The following is a 12680-nucleotide window of genomic DNA, read 5'->3' as shown; positions in this document are numbered from 1 at the left end:
AGAAATATTTGAAAAGGTTATTCAAGATGTCATTGTTACCTGGGTATCATGCAAAAATCAATAGAAATAATAAAATGATGGAGTTCCATGACCATCAAAGCCCGCCATCATGGTTTCAGATGAATTTATTCCAGTTTTGAGAGTACAGTACATTTCGAATACTGATAGTATGCTACTTTTTTAGCACCATTTTTTTTCTCCCCCAGATAAACTTAAAGTATATTTGCAGTATGGATTAAAAAGACTTGGAATATACTCTTGCGATCAGAAAATTGTTCTATGAGACATAACTACTCTCGTGTTAAGACCATCCAAAATGAAAGCAGATGCCAGACCTGGAAACACTAATTTTCACGTTATGCCTCATTACATAAATTAAAATAGCAATGCAATTGATTAGTCATAAGCAATGGATTTTTTTGCACATTTTTTTCAAAATGAATCCAAATTCAATATACATACGTTTTTTGTTTTTTTTTTGACAAAAAGACAACCCTATAAGTTTTAGATCACCAGTACATTTGACAATCTAACATGAAACTTTGTGGACAAATAAATCTACTGAATTAGCCTGATCTTGTAAGATCCAGAGAAAAAAAAGTTATCAAGTGGCACACAAGGAAGTGGTTTGAAGCAATGAGCCTTTAAAAAAAAAGTGAACGATAGTAAGCAGTTCAGAACTCTTAATTCCTTCTTCAATAAATGTAAATTGCTAAATAATGTCATTCATTTTTAACTGGCATTTTTTTCTGTAGGACTAGCTTGGTTTTGTCATTCAAAAACTCTTCCGATCTCTCCCAGAGGTAGAAAAGCTCAAATCCATAAATAGGGAGAACGGAAGGTGAATTGCATGGCCGTGGGTGTATTCCATTTATTAAAAGTGTGTTTATTCTTGGAAGATTATCAATAAAATAGTGTGATAATGTGATAATGGTTTGGGCATTGTGAGGAAATACTTAAATTGGCGTATTTTCCGTTGTATGAGGCACACCCAAAAGCCTTGATTTACCTCAAGAGATTACCCTGCGCCTTATACGCGGGTGCGCCTTATAAGTAATGCAATATTGAGCCACAACAGCTAGCTATTTGCTATCTATTAGTTATCTAGCTGGCTACCGAGCTATCTAGCTATTTGCTATCTATTAGTTATCTAGCTGGCTACTGAGCTATCTAGCTATTTGCTATCTATTAGTTATCTAGCTGGCTACTGAGCTATCTAGCTATTTGCTATCTATTAGCTATCTAGTTGGCTACCTAGCTAGCTAGCTAAATTGAGTTATTCCAGGTTGAGTGAACGCTGGTGCGTGTGGCTGCCGCTGCTCACCCACAGACAAAAAAATATCCTGTGACTGTAAAGTGACTTTGAGAGTTTTGAAAGGCACTTATAAATGAAATGTATTATTATTATCAAAGCTTAAACTGAATCAAGGAGAAAGGTACTTGGACTTACCTCCATTTTGGACAAGCGGGTACAAACGTTTCCCACTCAAGGATACAAATGTGGTCTACCATCCCAAACCCCCAGACCAGGAACCCCCACCCCATTTATTCTATATAAGTAAAATAACCCCAAATCTGACAGATTACCCCAAAAATAAAAGTGGCGCTGAGAACAATCGATAGCTTGACATCCCTGGAGGGACCTGCATCGTCCATCTTGTCTCCTAATATATTTTTTACAGAAAGCATGCAAGACAGGAAAACACATTTAGCTGCCCTCTTTACGCCACATTCCATCTTTCCCAAAGTCCCCAGCGTCCAATCCCCATCAATTACAAGCATCATACCAAAAACACAAAGAAAATAAAAACAACCATCAGCACTGATTGTGTCAGTCCTCCTAAATTGGGGTTCAAATGTTCTTTTAGTCAGACACTACAATGTTCATAAATACGGCTATACTTCAAGCTCTTGGTGTCATCCTTTGTTTTGGGGAAAAAAAGTTAAGTCCCCTTGACATTTTTAGTGTGAGGTCTATTGGCAAGGCTGGCGTAATAGGCACACTGGGAGGGATCACATTGGCCGGAAGGTCCTGGTGGACCGGGTTGACCGTGAGGGCCGGGATTACCCGGTTCCCCTTGGGCTCCAGCTTGTCCCGGGCTGCCGTCTTTACCATAGCCGGGCATACCAGCTGGACCTGTGGAAAAACAAAAACAGTTGAGTCATCACCATTAGTCATGAAAAAGCACACTCACACAAAGGTTGTTGGTCTGTGTAAGCTCTCAGTCGTACAGGAGTGGTCCATCGATGAAAAGGTTTCTTCGGTACTTCGTTGAAGGTGTCGGACATTTGGCTTCCCATCAAACTAAACTCTTACTGGTAGCTTCGGTCCTATATATATCCCTACTGTCCAGACATGGCGGTGCCGGACTCTGCTATGATAGGTCCCTGCTCTCAGGTTGGGGGGAGCAGAGGACTTATCCCTCCGGCTCCACTGATAGCTTCTATTGTCCTGACTGACCACTGGCCTGATTGCCCACTTTGCCCTGGTATCACCTCATCAGCATGACTAATCCTATGTTGCCTAAGAAGGCTTTTGTACGAACGATCCAAATTGAACTTTACCCCACCATTACAGTTAAGGGAAGGATTTTGCCGTTTTATGAAAATCGCTTCTTTTACTCCCTGTTCGAACCACGTATTTTCTTTCGCTAAGATTTTAACCTCATTGTCGTCAAATGAGTGGTTGCTAGCTTTTAGGTGCATATGTACTGCCGATTGATGCCCACTAGTATTATCCCTGCGATGTTGATAGTCTTTTTTTGAGAATTTGTTTAATCTCCCCAATGTATTACTCTTTACAATTTTCATTTTTACAATGTATTGAATAAACTACATTACTTTGTTTTTCATTTGGCAGCCTATCTTTTCGATGCACTAATTTTTGCCTTAAAGTGTTTATCGATTTGAAATAAGTAGGAATTTTCTCTTTGTAGTTTTTCAGAAACTCCTGCAATGTAAGGTACTGCTACTCCTCTCCTTTCAATATCTTCAGAATTGTTGGTTTAATTCCCTATTCTTTCCTTTTGACATTTGTTAAAAGACCACTGCGGGTAACCAGTTTGTTATTGCTCTCCTGATATGTTATGACTCCTTTTCTCTACGTTTGACGCTTGTTGGTATTAGTTTAGCCCTATGCTGGAGGGTTCTGATAACTCCGAGTTTGTGTTGTAGAGGGTGGTTGGTTATTACCTATCGCACCAGGTGGTCCTTGTTCTCCTCTTTCACCAATTCCGGAATCTCCCTTGTCTCCTTTCGTACCCTTTTCACCTGGAAGGAATAATTCAAAAGGCAGGATTAGTGGATTGTGTCCTCAAATTTCGTTAAAATATTTATTTGTACTGGCTACTTTATAAATCCTAGTTTTGGCTTTTTCATTAGTTGTCGAACTTGGCTGCAAAAATCAAAACTTTTGTGTCTGGTATGAATGTATAACGTAGGGAAAAAAAAAAATCTGACAATTTTTTTTTAACTCATTCACTGCCAGATTTGCAAAAATGTGTCCACTCCAGGTTTTTGTCATTTTCACTCAAATTATAGGACCCACAGATTATTGATTTTTAGGACTACGTAAACATTCAATGCAGCGTAAGAAACCTTCGACTCTCTTCTTTTATCAGAAAAGAAAGAGTTAACTGCTAAATTATATGGGTCTTGAGTTATATGAGGTGCAAGCGGGGGCGCCTGTACAAAATGCAAATCCTGTCCCCTCGTGAGAGGGAAAAAAAAAACATGGCCAGAGGTTTTTTGTCAAGGCTTTGTGAGGCTATTTTATGTTATACTCCATCTATCCATCTTTTGGTGATCTAATTACAAGTAAGGAAAACAATCAGATCTTTGGGGTGAACGGCAGACTAGAATAGACACAGTAGGGTGTCACACCGCAACCAATCACACGTTTACCTTTTGGACCCATGGGCCCCCTCAATCCTTCACCTCCATTGAGTCCGGGTATGCCCGGTTCACCGGGTGGGCCAGGTCGTCCGGGGATGCCATCTTTACCCGGAGAACCGGGCGGTCCCGGGCGCCCTGCGGAACTCTTCACGTGGGCTGGTTGCATCTGAGCCATGAGGTAGGCCAATTTGGCTAGAAGGATAAAAATACTGGTAGGAAAATGGAGTCTTTAGATCTGATGCGGAGCTACTGCCTCACCATCTAATTGTTTGGTCAATTCCTCTTGAATGAGCCTCCTCATCTGCTCCAGTGATGCGGACTCCCCCTGAGAAAATGACGACCATTTAAGATGAATGGATTATTTTTCAACACCTAATCCATTTTTCATGATAATATCGAAATAAATCATATTTTACTCTCGGGCCTGGCATTCCAGGGTTCCCAGAAGGTCCTTGAGGCCCAGGAGATCCAATTTCACCGGGTGGTCCGGACATGCCCATCATCCCAGTGTGGCCTTTTCGGCCGGGTGGTCCTGTATTTCCCGGGATACCCGGCTCTCCTGATTGTCCTTTGTCTCCTTTTATGCCTGAGTCACCCTGGAATCGAAAACAATGTCTTTGTCCCGAACTTTATGAATGTGAATAAATACTGGCTCTTACTTTTTCCCCCTTAAGGCCACGATCGCCCGCACGGCCGGGGACTCCCTACGAGACCACACAGATGTAAAAAAAAATACATAAATTGCAATGTGTACAAATTATATACGCAATGGGTGTAAAATAAAATACCTGTTTGCCTTCTGGACCAGCATGACCATGCGGACCCTGAAAATCGAGATAAACATAAACAAATAGCAAAGTGTCATTCGATGATTTTCACTTCGGCGCACTTACCGGCGGACCTTTAGGCCCACTGAAACCTGGTAACCCTGGATTGCCGGGTTCTCCCCTTTCGCCTCTCAAACCCTGAAGGATGGCAAAAACATGGCCGTTCATCACACACAAAATGGACTCTTGTCGTATAGAAATCCCTGCTGCTTCGGGAGGGTTCAGTGAGATTAAGATTTAGTTTAGCGTTCTACACACACACACACACAGTGTAGCATGAAAAACCACATTTTATTTTTTTAAATTTGAGATTTAGTACATAGAATAGATTGGAAACATTTCTAAGGTTTTGAGGACCGGCGCGACTCGTCAGAAATGACAAAATATTGAACTCACCTGGCAACATACGTATGACCAAAAACAGTGTATTTTGGTGTTAGTATTTCGCAACCATTTCTCCTCTTCTTCTACAATTTATCTTCCCACCAGTCAGTTTCATTCCCTCCCCAAGGCCATTTCTGATTATCTCCTCCATCCGCCGCTTGATGTAGTTCCACATCGGACTTTCACGCCGGCAACTTCCCTCTTAGGAAACCATATATTAGGTCGAGGACTCTCTGTGCTGCGGTGATCATGACCTCGGTTCCTTGTGTCACCCCCGCACTTCATACACAAGTGATTTGACATCCATTTGCGTGTGAAATGACTCAATTACATGGCGAGCAGAGGCTTCGCAAGCTTGAAGAGGATTCGGGTGGTACTTTGAAGGGATGGATGTTTTACATATTCGGCGATTCTGAAAATTATTGAACTAAATACATTGCACAACAGGCAGTTGGGTGTGAATTTCATAAGAGTTAAAAAAAAAAAAAAAACACTGGCACTGCAATGTCATTTTCGGTCATGTACAAGTTGCAAAATACCCGCCTGCTCAAATGAGTTAAAAAAGGTTGATTTTTCTGCTTAAGTCATTCACTGACATTCCCAAATTTGTTCGGAATCAAAATTAAGCGCCATTCCCGAATGTGTTCAGGTTTTGGTTTTTTCTTACGAGGGTGCCGATAAAGCACTGCTCAGACCTCTGGCAAGAGTTTTCCCTTCCACCAGGGGGCAGCATTTGCGGTTTTTTTCCCGTGTTAGAGCTTTGCTACAGCTTCAGCTGTTGTTAAAGCGTTATATAAAACCAATATGTATGTAATGCATTTGCCTTTTGTACAGCCGCCCCCATTTCAAGATCAGATAAATCCAGACCCATATAACTTAAGAATTAACTGTTTTTTTCTGATGAAAGAAGAGAGTCTAAGGTTTCTTATGCTGCATTGAATGTTTTTGTTGTCCTAAAACTCAATATACTGTGAGTGCTGGAATTCGAGGGAAAATGACCAAAACCCTGGCACTGGATTGGATGCATTTTTACACATCATCTGGCAGTGAATGAGTTAAATTATTTTTTATCAATGGAATCTTTATGGGAACACCCTGTTTAGAGTAGAGGGGGGGTGCATCGAACACATTGTCGCGCCCATTTTAACTTGATATCCCCCTTTAAAGGACAACCGACACAATGATTCACCATCGCGTTATATGTTTATATCGTTTTCCTTCTAATTTCGTGATCAACACAGTGTTTTCAGATGAAGAAAAGTACCCAAAATGCATTGTGTGTCGCTTTCTCGGTCATGACATCACTTAGGGCATCCTCATCAACTCGAAAACAAGACTTCCTGAATATTCAGCGTGAGTCTTAAAACGTAAAATATAGCTCTGTGTGGTGGAATCTTTGTAGAATGCGGTCAGTAGAACTCATTTGAAGTGATTTTACAAATTATGGATGCAACTTGTTCGGAGGTGCCGGTTGTCCTTTAAGTGTTTTGGTGATTGCATGGCTGTTTGCAAATGTTGTGAAATGATTTTTTTTTGTCAGCTGGTAACTGGTGGAGTAGTGACATAACTCACTGGAGTTCCTGACAGGCCCGCTTTGCCCGACGGTCCCGGTTCACCCTGCTTGCCCTTGGAGAGGAGGGGACAAAGACAGAGGAAGTGATGAGACTTCTTTCCATATATCTGGATGTCAATCCACTTGACGTGACACTGTGCTGAGTCGCGGCTTCATGCTCACTGGCTCGCCTCTTGGTCCAACGAGTCCTTCAGGTCCCGGAGGCCCTTTTAGACCCTGCCATAACAAAATAACAGTTTCCAAACCCATTCAGAGAAGAATAAAAGGTGTTCTGCATGGCCTAAATGGGAAAAATGGGACATCATATAGAAAGCTCCTGCAGTGTAATATTTTACGCTGCTCTGCAGTAAATTACGACACAGACACAATTAAAGGTTATTTTTGGCACTCTGCTCCAAGCTAGTTTTAAAATCATCGGTGGGCTTGATTCCAATACTGCACCCCGAAGAATGTTTTATGTAGTTATAACGGTACAGGATTTTCGACGGTGTAATAGTTATCTCGATGCTACAGCGTAGCCGTGAGGAAGCGCTATACAGTGAGACCTCAACTTACAAACACCTTATCTTACAAAGTTTTTGTCTTACAAATGTCAGATTTCTGAAAATTAAACCTTATAATAAGCACTATTTTCATAATACACACCCACCACGGCTGGCGGAGTGATCTTCGGCGGAAGCACACGACCGAACAGCATCAGACGTTAAGTTACCAACAGTCCTTATGGAAGGTGACTCTCCTTCCATAAGCCATCAACAACCATCAAAAAGGTAAATAAAACTTTATTTTACAGCACAGTTTATTTCTTTAATTATAGTCCTCATGTAATGCTCCTCTCTTTCCAAACAGCAATTCCCTTTGACCTTCAACCTCCAACGCCATTCCATCAAGCCATAAATGACCATCACAAATACGTCATTAAACAATATCAATAAAAGTGTTGTACCTCCTTTCCAGGTTTGCCATCCCGTCCAGGTACTCCAGGCTTTCCATCTTCGCCCTGTTTGATACATGAAATAATCGCCCAGATGACTTGCACAATGTACTACAACGTATTGAACAAATATGAGCATCACTTCACTTGCGTTTGTTTAGCCTCACCTTCGATCCAGGAGAACCCGGTTCTCCTCTGTGGCCCTTGAAGCCCTGAATGAGAAGATGCAGAGGTGAATCATTGCGGTCTTTTCTATGTGTAAGCATGAAGGAGGGGACTTACTGGGAGTCCACGGAGCCCAGGGCTTCCAAGTGGTCCAGGTTCACCTTGTTTGCCCTGTTATCAAAAAAATAAAAAAAGAAATAAATATAAATTAAAAAAGCGTCAAAAACCATAGCCTTCAGCAGGTGAGGCGGCAAAGTGATCCTTACAGGTTCTCCTTGTTCACCTTGTATCCCGTCTTTTCCTATTTTTCCAGGTGGACCCTAGAATTCAGTGGAACATAATGAGATGTAGTACTACAATATTTTTTTCCGATGAAGACAGTTTGAGTACATATATGGTTTGGATGTTGTATCATCATTCTTACGATCATGCCAGGAAGACCCGGTGGACCCTGGATGCCTTTGAGACCCTCCTTGCCCTATTAAAAAAAACAAGTCATTAAAATGTGGGACCATATACTGCAGAGCAACATTGTGCGTTGTTTATTTAAATGATGGAGAACAATTTTTTTTTTTTGCCTGACCTTTTCTCCAGCGGGTCCCGGGGGACCAGGAGGACCAGGTTGTCCATCATTACCCTGAATACAAACAAAATATTAGCAAATTGAGCAAACGTGTACTGGTTCAGAGACTAAATGGAGCATGCAAAATATCTTGGGGAAATTTTTAAATGTTTAAGGTCAATTTACTGCTGTGCCCATCATTCCGGCTGGACCAGGGTGACCCGGAGGTCCAGGGTTACCCTGCAAAATTGTATAAAAATAAAGAAATAATCAAAACATATCATAAACTAAATATTTCTGTCATGTGTATTTTTCTGCTAACCTTTTCTCCTTTATCCCCCGGCAGTCCAGAAGTACCTCTGTCACCTTTAAGTCCCTGTGTGAATAAATCGATGACTTCATATTTTATTTTCAGGATGAGGGATTTTGTACAAACACTCAGAAACCAAACAAGTCATGACAACTTGTTAGTCACTTCGGTTAAAAACAACACAAAGAAACAGTAAGCAGATCTGCAATGTGGCACATCCACAATCGACAATTTAGTGATGAAGTTATGCACCCGTGAAAGAAAATACAACCATGACAGTTCTTATGGGCAAATGCAGCTTTCGTCACATGAGCCTTCTCATCATGATGGAGTCACGGATAAGAAAAAGTGTTAATGTGCAAACTTGCCTTTCCTCCATCAGCTCCAGGTGGTCCTTGAGGTCCCGGTAGTCCCGGTGCGCCCTGTAATGACAGCAGACAATCAATCTTTTTCCTGGAAGACTAAGCGTGCCCTAATTCCTCACGAGCGCACCCGAAGGAGGGCCTACTAATGCTGCCGACTGCATCGCAGCGTACGTTGACGGATGAGCACACATTAGCAACTAGGGCGTTATGCTTCATTTTAGGCCTAATGAATGCACCCACGCGCGCACAAATACACACTGCAGCGACTTTACATTAGCGCAAAGGTGATATTAAAAATAACACGGAATAACTGTCGTACTTGATAGCCATCTTGACCAGCTTTCCCAGGAGATCCCTGTTGTCCTTTATCGCCCGGCAATCCCGGGATACCGGCTGGTCCAGGGGGGCCTGCTGGGCAGTCTGAGCAGATGTCCTGAATGATGCAAAAAGATGCTTTTAATTTTTACTCCGCTATCTTTACATTTGCAGTAGATTCTACCTTAAGTTTAATGTCAGAAAGGTCTGCAGCTCTTCCCTTGAGAAGATGATAAAGAAAGTGTCAAAGTCAATTGGAGGATATGTTGCGGTCATCTATCAGCATCCATTGACATTTTTTTCAATCAATACTCACAGGCTCTCCGGGCGATCCCTTCTCTCCAGGCCTTCCCGGTAATCCCTAATCGGAAAATAAAATGTTGGATTACATACTGTATTCAGGATTATGAGGCAGACAGGCAATATTTTGATTAAAAAAAAAAAAGGATGCAAGACCGAGACAAGTTAGGACTACGTTGTGTCCAGCGGGGCCATCAGGACCAGGGACGCCAGGCAGGCCCCTTAAACCCTGAAAATCAGGACATTAAGAAAAATAGACAGAATATCACAGTATGAATCAGAAATCAAAATTTACAGGTGATCCAGGATTGCCATCATTTCCAGGGGGCCCCTATAAAAAAAAGAACAAGACAGAGATGATGGAGATATTCTAAATACCAACGGCATCATGGCTTGTCTTGGAGATCATACCGCAGGTCCTGTTTTGCCTTCCCCAGGAGAGCCTCTGTCCCCGGGTAAACCTGGCTCTCCATTTGAACCCGGGGGGCCCTAAAAAGACACAAACCAAGGTTATGCCACTATCCTTTGTCATGATTTTAATGTTTTGTACATTTATTTGTATTCAAAACTATGCGCTCGTTCTAAATACACAAAAGGAATTGTTTTTGTTTTATGTTTAGTTTGACGATTAACAAACACCTTGACTTTTATTGGGGGGTAAGAAAAGCTCGTCATCTGCCAAACTTTGCCATGTTATCAAATTAGTCGTGTTGCGCTTACAGCCACCATCTTGCTATCAAATCTCAAATATTTTGCTCTTAAGTCAAAAGAAAAAAAAATAAGTATGGCTTTTATTACAGAAAATTTCAAGTCACTTGTAAGTTCAAGGATCACTGTTTTTCAGTCAGCAGCCACTGAGAACAAAAAAAAAAAATTACCTTTGGCCCTGGGGGTCCTTCATTTCCCCGTGGTCCCGGTTCTCCCTGCCAGATCACAAATAACATCAATTAAACATCTCGGAAATACAAACACCTCCTATAAACCTCCTTAAGGTGAAAGCATGAAGCGTTAGAAAGTGCGTACGAGTTCATTCTACATGCACATAAACGGCAAGAGCGAGGCCTCGGGGCCGCACCTGGCGGCTGTAAAAAAAGAAGAATGAAATAAATAGGCGAAAACGAAGCGTGCTTCCTGTTTGCCCACGCTTTGTCAGCAGCTCTGAGGTGGAGGATGGAGACTCACGTCGCGCCGCAGCGCCAAATTTGCCAACTCAGGCTTGTTGTGGTGCGGTTCAACGTGTATGACAAGAACAACAGAAAGAGTCAAAGCGGGTAAAAAAAAAAAAAAAAGCTGTCTCATCATCTTTTCCAGAAACACGTTCGATTCAACAAACAACTTGATCGGATAGAGTGAGTGCGAACGCGTTGCTTACAGGAAGTCCATCTTTTCCCTTCCCTGTTGGTCCTGGCGGCCCAATGGAACCAGGCTCCCCAGGTGGTCCTCGTTGGCCTGACTGCCCTGGTTTGCCCGACTCTCCCTAATGAAAGTACAGTACATATATTTTTAAGGAGGTAAAAGTATGATTATGATGATTACATATACATATACACATATATATATACATATACACATATATATATATATATATATACACGCACATATAGCAAAAGTACTGTAAAATATTCACAAGTCTTCACAACGTATGCTGTACTCTAACATCTACAATAATAATAATACATTTTATTTCAAGCGCCTTTCAAAGCTCTCAAGGACACTTTACAGTCACAGAGAAGCATAGATATAATAATAAATAAAATACAACTATAAATAGAATACAATAAATAAAATACAATTATAAATAGAAACAAGAGATAGAGCTACGCAGAAAATGCAATTTTAAATAGGTAGGTTTTGAGATGTTCAGATGATGTCAACATATCATGACAGCATATGAAATTGAAATGTGTGACCTTGTCTCCTCTCTCTCCAGCAGGACCAGGTGGTCCGGTGACACCCGGTAAACCCTATAAAAATAATTAAAAAAAATAACAAATTGTGAAACATGGTCATCTTGTATCTCGTCACATGTCAAATTCAGCACCTACCAAGCTGCCCGGTAGCCCGCGAGGGCCTTGAGGACCAGCGACACCAGGAGGCCCCTGCAGCAAACGCATGAGTGGTGACCGTACTATTTACGCCATCTTTGTGTTTGACACTTCAAATCCATTCGACTCACCGGGTCCCCAACACGTCCCGCCTCTCCTTGAGGTCCCGCGTCACCTTTGGCACCCTACCCAATCGGAGAAACAAAATTGAGATCAATCGAGAGATTGATTCAGCCAGCTATTGAATAAGTTGCTTTTGCGTCTTCACAACAGTCTTACCGGTTGTCCAGGTAGACCCTTAAAGCCTTGCTCACCAGGTAATCCTCTGGGGCCCTTCAGAAAAGTACATTTATTCACATGTCTGATTTACTTGAGTACATACGTGGGATATTTTTTTTCTTTTTTTTCCCAGGATGTTTATCTAACTTTTTAGGATTTTTTCCCCAAAAAATAATAGTTAACTGTTCAAAAAAGGGCATAATGGATGTTAAAATATGAATGTTATGTGGTATATTATTCTTACTATTATTATTAAAGGACTGAAGTCCTGTTTGTGATGTAATACATGTATAGGGAAAGACATGCCCATTTCGTGGTAAGATCAGAGCATTGTCATCAAATGGTGAGTATAGTTTTTGCTTTTTTATATGTTGCTGTGCCGTTGACCATTTTATGTTTGGGAGCCTTTTACTGAGCGAGTTGCTTGTTCTGTAGCCACAAAGAGACATATGTCTTCTTGTGCCGGTCCCAAGCCCGGATAAATACAGAGGGTTGTGTCAGGAAGGGCATCCGACGTAAAAGCTTGGCCAAAACAAACATGCGGATCAAACCTCTCAAGATGGAGGACACAGATTTGCTGTGACGACCCCGTCAAGGGAAAAGCCAAAAGGAAAAGAAGAAGATTAATTATGACAATTATTTAATTTGTCCACAGCTGCGCTTAAAAGGGGACTTTATAGATTTTTTTGTGAGTCTCTACTGACATCTATTGGATGGATCTATTGGA

The 12680-nt window shown here is 41.5% G+C and overlaps 1 protein-coding gene across 4 annotated transcripts in view; it reads right to left on the bottom strand.

Moving 5' to 3' along the window:
• Positions 1-38: 38 nt before the first annotated feature.
• The window catches only part of col22a1 (collagen, type XXII, alpha 1), a 36105-nt gene continuing 23463 nt past the window's right edge, over positions 39-12680 (bottom strand). For all 4 annotated transcript variants that reach the window (XM_088986851.1, XM_088986853.1, XM_088986854.1 and 1 more), the window contains 31 exons: positions 11954-12007; positions 11806-11859; positions 11675-11728; positions 11540-11593; positions 11002-11106; positions 10508-10552; positions 10041-10118; positions 9925-9960; positions 9805-9858; positions 9646-9690; positions 9514-9549; positions 9334-9447; positions 9018-9071; positions 8662-8715; positions 8526-8579; positions 8361-8414; positions 8202-8255; positions 8044-8097; positions 7895-7948; positions 7780-7824; positions 7625-7678; positions 6841-6894; positions 6678-6731; positions 4788-4859; positions 4683-4718; positions 4554-4598; positions 4311-4490; positions 4153-4219; positions 3904-4086; positions 3193-3270; positions 39-2137 (listed from right to left, as the gene is read on the bottom strand). In XM_088986851.1, the coding sequence (XP_088842977.1) occupies positions 1944-2137; positions 3193-3270; positions 3904-4086; positions 4153-4219; positions 4311-4490; positions 4554-4598; positions 4683-4718; positions 4788-4859; positions 6678-6731; positions 6841-6894; positions 7625-7678; positions 7780-7824; positions 7895-7948; positions 8044-8097; positions 8202-8255; positions 8361-8414; positions 8526-8579; positions 8662-8715; positions 9018-9071; positions 9334-9447; positions 9514-9549; positions 9646-9690; positions 9805-9858; positions 9925-9960; positions 10041-10118; positions 10508-10552; positions 11002-11106; positions 11540-11593; positions 11675-11728; positions 11806-11859; positions 11954-12007 (2169 nt within the window). In that variant the 3' untranslated portion in view covers positions 39-1943. The remainder of the gene's footprint in view (positions 2138-3192; positions 3271-3903; positions 4087-4152; positions 4220-4310; positions 4491-4553; positions 4599-4682; positions 4719-4787; positions 4860-6677; positions 6732-6840; positions 6895-7624; positions 7679-7779; positions 7825-7894; positions 7949-8043; positions 8098-8201; positions 8256-8360; positions 8415-8525; positions 8580-8661; positions 8716-9017; positions 9072-9333; positions 9448-9513; positions 9550-9645; positions 9691-9804; positions 9859-9924; positions 9961-10040; positions 10119-10507; positions 10553-11001; positions 11107-11539; positions 11594-11674; positions 11729-11805; positions 11860-11953; positions 12008-12680) is intronic.

The sequence above is a fragment of the Hippocampus bargibanti genome, linkage group LG20, assembly GCF_051943395.1.
Source record: "Hippocampus bargibanti isolate YZ-2025 linkage group LG20, ASM5194339v1, whole genome shotgun sequence".
Classification (NCBI taxonomy): Eukaryota; Metazoa; Chordata; class Actinopteri; order Syngnathiformes; family Syngnathidae; genus Hippocampus; species Hippocampus bargibanti.
This window is presented reverse-complemented; position numbering and strand designations above follow the sequence as displayed.